Source organism: Hypanus sabinus, chromosome 4, assembly GCF_030144855.1.
Source record: "Hypanus sabinus isolate sHypSab1 chromosome 4, sHypSab1.hap1, whole genome shotgun sequence".
NCBI lineage: Eukaryota > Metazoa > Chordata > Chondrichthyes > Myliobatiformes > Dasyatidae > Hypanus > Hypanus sabinus.
In genome coordinates this window covers 39,019,659-39,028,565 of record NC_082709.1, presented here as the reverse complement: position 1 = coordinate 39,028,565, position 8,907 = coordinate 39,019,659, and the positions used below count along the sequence as shown (strand labels likewise).

At 38.9% G+C, this 8,907-nt stretch overlaps 1 protein-coding gene across 1 annotated transcript; it reads left to right on the top strand.

The window, feature by feature from the left end:
- The first annotated feature begins 2,462 nt into the window (after positions 1 to 2,462).
- mstnb (myostatin b) lies at positions 2,463 to 8,293 on the top strand. The gene is made up of 3 exons (XM_059966071.1): positions 2,463 to 2,891; positions 4,387 to 4,760; positions 7,664 to 8,293. The coding sequence occupies exons 1-3, from the start codon at positions 2,486 to 2,488 to the stop codon at positions 8,042 to 8,044; spliced, it is 1,161 nt and encodes a 386-aa protein (XP_059822054.1). The 5' UTR covers positions 2,463 to 2,485; the 3' UTR covers positions 8,045 to 8,293.
- Positions 8,294 to 8,907: the final 614 nt, after the last annotated feature.

Here is an 8,907-nt window from a genome sequence, read left to right as displayed (position 1 = left end):
CGTTTAATAAATGATGTAATTCGCTCAATTGCCAGCAGATGGGCGCATTAACCCTGGTCCTATCATGTACTTCCATCTATAATTCCATACGAGTCACAAGTTTCAATTTGTTATTTTCCGAGTCCACCAGAATACACAATTATCATTAGCGAATAACCTCGCATCCAGGACAGAAGTATCGAGACGGAGTTCCGCCAGAATTCAGAACAGCATTCAGATTATGTATTCCAATGAATAAATATTTATAATTAATGAATCGGGAATCTTTTCCTTTCTCTACCAACTATGTCTAAATTCAAAAATAGTTTATAGTTCCCAAATCGGAGTTAATTTGTGGCATGCACTTACTAGATGCTGCCCCAATATTTAGCCTAAACTTAAAGAAATTTAAGAAGGAAGATTCTGGAATTATCTTATTTTGCTTATTGGGATATATTCAAAATAGTGTGCAGGGTAATATCCATATGGATGCGGTCAGTGAGATGCACGGAGCAAATTCATGCTTAACACTTTCTTCCATTCTTACACTGGAGCACGTGGTAATTTTCCAGCGGAAAAGAGAAGCCTGTGGAGGAGTAATCGGCAATAATTGCGTGGTGGTTTCTTCGAATCGTCTTTCCTTTTAATTATGTGTTGAAATAGAATTCGCGCCTCTGATCGTTTTATAGTCAACTCACAATTTTTCGTTTTTCTTAGCAAACGTGGCGGCGCAGGATCAGCAAATAGAATTACATTAATAACCGTATTCCAATTTCAGACTAATTGCAGTTACGTGCGGGAGTGAACACACCGTTTGAAACTGCGAAAGTGCATGCGGCTCTTGCACGTAAACGGCATTTTAAAATGGTATTTAACAATCTTGTGTTTTTAAATGGCACGGCCTTTTGAGTGAATATCAATACGTTTCGCTCTTCGTAACATGCATTCTTTAAAATTGTTTTTAGTATAATCTAGAAAGATGATTAAGAAATACGATTGATTGTAGAGAGAGAAGAGCGTCAACTTTTCAGTCGATTTTACTGCACGGTTCTGTAATAATATACGTGTTTAGTGTAGCATTCGTACTTTAAGGGAGGTATAAGTTTGTTTCCAGATGAACAGTTCTGCGGGGCATATTATGACCTTTAAAATTGTTCCGATCGATGCGCCTGGAGCTCAGAGTATAACACAGCTGTTTGACAGCACTTAATGTTTGACTTCGAAGTTGACCAATTTTCTTACACGACGGATACAGTCCAGGGCGTTATGGAGAGTTGTGGTTCAGTTGCACACATCATTTCCACACTGAATCCGTCTGTGGGGAAATGCACGTGAGCATTAACTGTCATTCATCTACATTTCAGGTCAAAGAAAACATTTTAAACTATTATGATATTCAAAGAGCTACTTAGACATAAGGTTTTTTTGTGTGTAGGATCATGAGATTAATATCCCAGGACCGATTGTTCCGCCATAATGCACATAAAGCCTATGTTGTGTTTTACACAGCACATGTTGTTTTATTTCATATCTAAGCAAATGTTTCAATTAACAGTTACTTTCTCTAAGCCAGTGGAAGCGTCGAATAAAGCTAACTTCACCTTTCTTCCATAACAGTAACTGTTTGGAGCTTTAATGTCCTCCGAGTCAACTGCATTAAAGCGCGCCAAACTATACCCGGTCAAAGTCTGGTTTGAAAACTCACAATTAGAAACCGCTAATAGTTGTCCTCGTTCCACTACTCATGTTTTAATTCGATTTTAATGGACAGATGTAAAAGATAATGGCAAAAATTAGGGGAGTGCTCGAATAATGCCCAACTGTTTGTCGCAATCGAGGTCAAACTTTCAGAAGACTGAACCATCTCATATTTACTGTAGGGAGGGAGAGAAGGAGAGAAGGGGAGAGAGAGAGAGAGAGAGAGAGAGAGAGAGAGAGAGAGAGAGAGAGAGAGAGAGAGAGAGAGAGAGAGAGAGAGAGAGAGAGATTGAGTGAGTGTGTGTGTGTGTGTGTGTGTGTGAGAGAGAGAGAGAGAATCAGTCACAATTGGGATAGACTTTCAGCGAAACCTGTAGAAAACTGGTAACAAAAACTGCTACATATTACGCCTAGCAGCAGGGAATCATGAGATCTGGCATTCTGAGTCTTAACAACTAGCTGAATGCAAAAAAAAGTGATAGACGCACCAGGCTTTGTGCGAATTGTTTCGGTTATCGTTCATTGGAATAAACAGGCGGTATGAACACACGAGCGAAGTTGAAAATAATGACGCTGCGTTGGCTGTGAGTGACAGAGAAAGATCTCAGTTCTGACAGCTAGATTCTTTGTTGGCACAGCAGCCAATCGTTGATTTTTACGACACAATAGTGTGGCCAAAGTTGTAGTATAAAAAGCCGTGTTGGAATATATGAGATTTACCAGTGCGCTTGGCCATATCCCAGCCCACAAGTCTCCTAACACACTTTTAACTGGAGACAGAAGAGGATCCAGCAAAAGATTTGGGAACATGCAAGCATCGAAAGTGCTCATTTACCTGGCTCTCTTTGGTGCACTTGCTCGAGTAGGTGGCAGAGATGGTGCGCACGCGAATCTGACAGATATTAAAACGGAATCGCTAGAAAAAGGGCCAGATAGTGACTATAACGTGTCCGAGTGTTCAGCTTGTAGGTGGAGGAAGGAGAATAAAGCACTGAGACTGGAGTCTATCAAATCGCAAATTCTGAGCAAACTGCGCCTCAAAGAAGCACCCAACATTAGCCGGGATACAGTGAACCAACTTTTACCGAAAGCTCCTCCTTTGCAACGGCTACTTGATCAATATGATATCCAAGGGGATGATAATAATGATGCCTTATTAGAAGAGGACGATTATCATGCTACCACTGAAACTCTCATCACCATGGCCACGGAGCGTAAGTAGGCCAGTAGAATTATAAGTTACATTTCAGCAGTAAACTAACTATTTTCTGCATACAACGGCTGATGTAATACAACATTTCAATTTGTGTGCTGCCATAATGTTTACACCTTTTTTTCTCATTGATAGACTAATATCACTGGGTGTAGGTTATTATGTGAGTTGCACTTAAAGCAAACGGCTTGACAAAGATTTTATTAGCCATGGTAATCGCGACCTCATTGTGATCTTTTCATCTGTTCTGTTTCAAAAGGCTTCCCTTTCCTTTACAATACGCACCAACATACTAAGGTTGTAACTCACTTAACGAGAAGTGTAAACTTTAAGGAAAAAAGAATCTTTATTTGTCCACGTTATAGCTGTTCAGAAGAATTCACAAACACGCTCTGTTGGAGTTTAAGCAAGGACATCTTAACTAGCAACATTTTATATTTCCTGTACACCTGAATCTTGAGAAACCATGTTTATAACCTAGGACTATAAAAGCACCATTTTTATGAGCCATCAATTCAAAACTAAATTTGCTCAATCAAGTTATATTTTAGTTGAGGAGAAATTATTATTCAGTCCAGGTGACCCTATGAACCTTAGCTGAGTTAGGCCCTTGCAAACTGTCGCAGAAGCTATTGCTGGGAAACAAATGAATGTAACTAATGAGGATTACGCAAGCTTTCAAAAAGAACTTTCAATTGCGGATTTGAACAATTTATATTCTAACTTAAAGCTCTTCGGTTTTTCCATCACGGTTTCCAAAATAACATTTTACGTTTCGCAATATAGCTGACTGGTTTCCTTCATTCCAAGAGAGTTGGAAAGAATGATTCTATTGTCCCACAGGCATATTAGTGTTCATTGTAGAGGAATAACTTAATAGCTACTAGCAAATGGTGTCATGACCTTAGTGTGTCATTAGGGTCATTTTAACTGCAAAGCATGTGACGGGTAACTGCAGCTGCCTGAGCGCTCTGTCAGCCTGGGTTGGATACTAAATGCTAGATCTGCAAAAATTGGACGATTGATATGCAGTCAGAAAGACAAGATTGAAACCAATTTATGGTGGAATTCTCATAAGTGTTTATATTGAAGAAAAATGGACGGGGGGGGGGGCATATAGATCTGCTCCCAAGTAGTAATTGCCAAGCTGCAAATGAAAAGTGTTAATTTGCCAGTCAAATTAACCACAATTCAGCTGCAAATAAATATTTCAGTATAAACATACATTTGCTATACATGTACTCTATTTTTAAAAGCCAGCATCGTGACAATGGCTTTTTCCAAAGAATATATTTCCCTAAACCCGATTTACTGTTAAAATGCTATGCCTGTGACCTTTTCTCCTTAAACACTCTTTCAGAAAGGAGACGGCAAACAGTGTCTTGCTCTTTCACTGCATGTGATTCGCTATGTATAATGGATTTTTAAGAAAAATAATATTTGAAGATAGGATTAAAGTAATCCCATTCACGTGTATTATTTAAATTGTTTTAAAGCTGAACCTAGTGTCCAAGTCGACGACAAACCGAAATGTTGTTCCTTCAAGATCAGCCCCAAAATGCAATTTAATAAAGTAGTCAAAGCCCATCTCTGGATATACCTGCGGCCAGTGAAACAAACCACAACGGTCTTTATGCAAATCCTACGACTAAAGCCAGTGGGGCAGGAATGGACGAATCATACACCAATTCGCTCTTTAAAATTCGACATTAACTCTGGTACTGGCCATTGGCAAAGTATAGACTTCAAACGCGTACTACAGAACTGGCTCAAACAACCCGAAACGAACTGGGGCATCCAAATAAACGCATCTGATATCAACGGACTCGACCTGGCTGTCACCTCCCCGGGAGTGGGGGAGGAAGGATTGGTAAGCGGTATTCTATTGAACACTACATGCAGTATACAGTAATATTTGTAATATCAGTTAATAAAGGGGCGTTGCATGCCAAACGTTCATTGGTCAATATACTAAACATCCGAATGCTTTTTTAAATTTAAAGGTACCTTAAATACTTTTGAAAGTCATTGAGTTAAGGCCGGCAGGTAATACCCTGCTGCTAGATAGTATTAAACGTATCCATAGACACGTCCACGGATGAGTAAATATGATGAGTTCTTTAATTCACAAGTTCACGGACTGTTGCTAGATTACAAATTTCTCTGCTTTCCAAAATCGTCATATCTAAAATATTTGCATTTGATTTTCAACTTCAGCTAAATAAAATCAGATAGAGCGAAGTATTACTGATCATCCAATAAACTCATGTCCGGCAGCTTGATTTACTTTAATCTTTAAACATAATACGCACAGGGAATGGGACATGCCAATGCCTTTCCATTTTGAATAATAAAATACAGAGTCAAAATGAAATAACTATTGCGAATTTACTGCTGGATATTCGAGACGATATTTTATATTTCCCTTCAAACTTATGCCCAATATAACACGAACATGTCGTTAATTTTAACATAATTACAGAAGAATATGCACGATCGAACGTAACAACTTCCCGCGGCCTCCTGACATTCTTAATCTTATGAAATATTGGGTAGAATCAAGTAAGCAATTAGAATTGGCTGAACTATGTTGAGAGCCTTCTTGATTTGTGAAAAGTACTCTCTCCGCGAACCGCCTTCCCCCACCGATCCACACCCAGCAAAAAGATACCCACTTCCTACCATCAAAAATATCACAAATAGGACACTATACGAGCATGAGTCAGTACTTAGCAGGGTGAACAAAATATGTTTATTCCTTTTGAATGCATTTAGCTAACTGTTTTTAAAACGTATCTTGCAAAATGTTGAAGACTTCAACAGTGTAAGTTTTTAATCCATCCACGTCATAGAAAGGACTTTGGTAGTACCTGGGTATCGTAATCGCCAGGGAGAAAGAAAACATTGTACTCCGTTTAGTAGTGACTTGCTATGACACGATTCGGAATTATTACTAAGAACGCATTTGCCAGTGTTAACACGACGTAGACAGTGTGAACTGTAGAGTTTCCAATTTCCTAGCTGCATTTTGTGGATATAATTTGGGACGGAATTTATGCGATTCACTACAATGACACAGGAGGATTGCTTTGAACACTAAACGGTCTAACAAGAGACGCGAGAAAAAGAATTAAGAGATATTAAAAGAGCATTGTGCGTTTGAATGAGAATTTTCACGGAATGGCAATTTAAAGGCGTTACCTAGGATTTAATGAAAAAAATAGTGAAACAAACTTAAAACGATTTGGATTTCTTACGCCGTGAAGGAAGTTTAATCCAGGATTGTCGTCCTCCCCCATAACACCAACATTCAGCAGGGGTGATTAAATACCGCATTCATACTCAAAAGAAAGCCCTAAAAATGTACCATTTATGTCCCTACATGATCTCTGATGTCGTTTTAGAGGGGTAGAAACATCAGTTTATGGTTCACAGGAAGAGTTTCCAATGACATCACAAACTACGACACTCCAGGAGCCAAGAGACATTTATTGTCTGAACAGGAAATTGTCCAAGTGAGGGCGCTCAATTTAATTTTAAAATTACTACAGCCGCATTGAATAAGTGTTTCTGGGTAGCCGTAGGATCCGGGAAGAAAGAAAAACTGAGATTTTTAGGGTTTAATACAATGAAAACATTTCATTTACCCTTGTTCTACAAGAGCCTGGATCAGAATTGTCTTCCGCCCAGTTACGGTTTCTGAAGACTAATTTTGTTTTGTTCCGGGAGAGGACCCGGGACATATTTCAGTTCCTTTGCACGTTTTTACAATCTTTTTAATAAAGTGACTCTTAAAATGCAACTAAAAGATAAAAAATACTCATCTTTTCACATCTTCTTCCACTCAGTAATGGTGTTATAGGAACGATGGATCTGTGAATTATAGATTTATTTCTCCCCACGTTTGTAAAACCTATGACTAAAGTGGACATGCCGTGTACTATATTTAAAAGAAGAGTCAAGTGGCCTTTTCAGAATTCAACTTGACGAACAAAAATTACCCTGAAAAGGAAGCGGGAGCTCATATTTGGATGAAAATGCACTGATCTCTATCCCAAAGTAAAGTAATGTAAATAATCAGCAGAGAAGATTTCTTTTATAACTTTCAGAATTAATTCCAAAGTTAACTTGAATAGTATTCCCGTAGATCTCCAACTAGTTTTGGCCAGAGGTTGGCCCAAATAAGGAGGCTCCATCAATGTATTATTTTTTTAGCCTTTATGCATTCCCACAAAATTATGGAAGACAAGAATAATGGAATCAATGTATCCATTTTTATAGCCCCTGGCTTATATCCAAGGTTTAAAGGTGTGCTTGACATTCGGAGCTCTAACTCCCAGTTCAACGATTTTGCCAAATGCAGCAGATAATGTTAGGTATCAAATAATACATTAATCAGGCTTAATTAGAAATCTCAAATTCTATTTCCAATAATCCTGTATCTATGTAAAATCTTCCTAACAGTCATTAAAATGACAGCGCGCGAGAAAATGTTTGCCCCGCTACTCAACAGCTGGAAAATGTCACGGGATCCCTTGCGACTGTATTTAACTTCTGCTCAATATTTTCCAATTCCTCAGCTGGCTTTTATGGATTCTCTCAGTTTCCATGCTAGATTTTATGCTTTAACGAAAACCAGAGCATCTCCGAGGGAGAAAAGACAAGGAATAAAATCAAAACACAATTCTGCATTTTCTTTCAGCGGTTCCTGAAACGTTCATATATTGAAGTTTCCTTTAACTTCTTTCCTCTTTTTTTTCTCTCTCTGAACAGCAACCGTTTCTCGAAGTAAAGGTGACAGAAACATCAAAACGATCCAGAAGGAATCTTGGGCTTGACTGTGATGAGCACTCGACTGAATCGCGCTGCTGTCGTTATCCCCTCACAGTAGACTTTGAGGCTTTCGGCTGGGACTGGATTATAGCGCCCAAGAGATACAAAGCCAATTACTGCTCAGGACAATGCGAGTACATGTTCCTGCAAAAGTTCCCCCACACCCACCTTGTACAGCAGGCCAACCCTAGGGGTTCGGCGGGGCCCTGCTGCACCCCAACGAAGATGTCGCCTATAAATATGTTATATTTTAACGGAAGAGAACAAATCATTTATGGAAAAATCCCAGCGATGGTAGTGGATCGTTGTGGCTGTTCCTGAGAACGACCAAAAAGACAGGAGTTTGCGTCCCTACAACTGGACGTGCGAAATATGGTCGTACCAACGATTTTCTGCATCACCCAGTACTGTGCAATAGGCAAAGAAGAGATTGTATTTGTGTATGCTCCCCCACCCCCAAAGAAATGAATAATATGGGCCGAACAAGAACAGCGAGATTCCGATACACCTAATGAATTCAACGGTCCGTTCTACTATTCCACTTCAAAAGAGGAGCGAGTACACATTGCTAGCAAGGCCCCAACATCCCACATAAAACCATCCAAATCTGAATAAGCGCGAAAAATTTCAATTCCAAATTTGACAAGTTAAAAGTATAGGGCATTTCCGATGTATAGAAAATAATGTCATTGCATGTGTTTAAAACGAGTTCAGAAGTTTTCTGACATAGACTTGACACTTCACTCCCCAGATCATCAACCAAACGGTATTCGTGTATTTGCAACAGATAAAAACGTTGTACTTCAATGTTTAACTCTCGGTTCAGATAAACAGAACATTTACATTATCAAGTCGTCTGAACTACTCTAAACTTGAATTTTATGCATTGGCATTACGGGAAAGATGGACTGTCTTTCGAAGCTAACAGAAGCACTATGTCTGTGGACAACGTTTAAGGCAAAAGACACAGGAAAACCACAAGTCTAATAAGTGTTAAGACCCTGTTTGAATTCTGCCTTGGCAACGCTACAGTTTGCACTATGGCAAGCCAATAGAGAGAACTGAATTGGTTGCTACGAAGTTGTAAAAACTGAATTTGATATGACTGCTTTGTTCGTTGAAATAATATGTTCATGACATTCATTTTGTAAATGTTCTTTTTTTTTTCCTTTTCATTTTTTTCC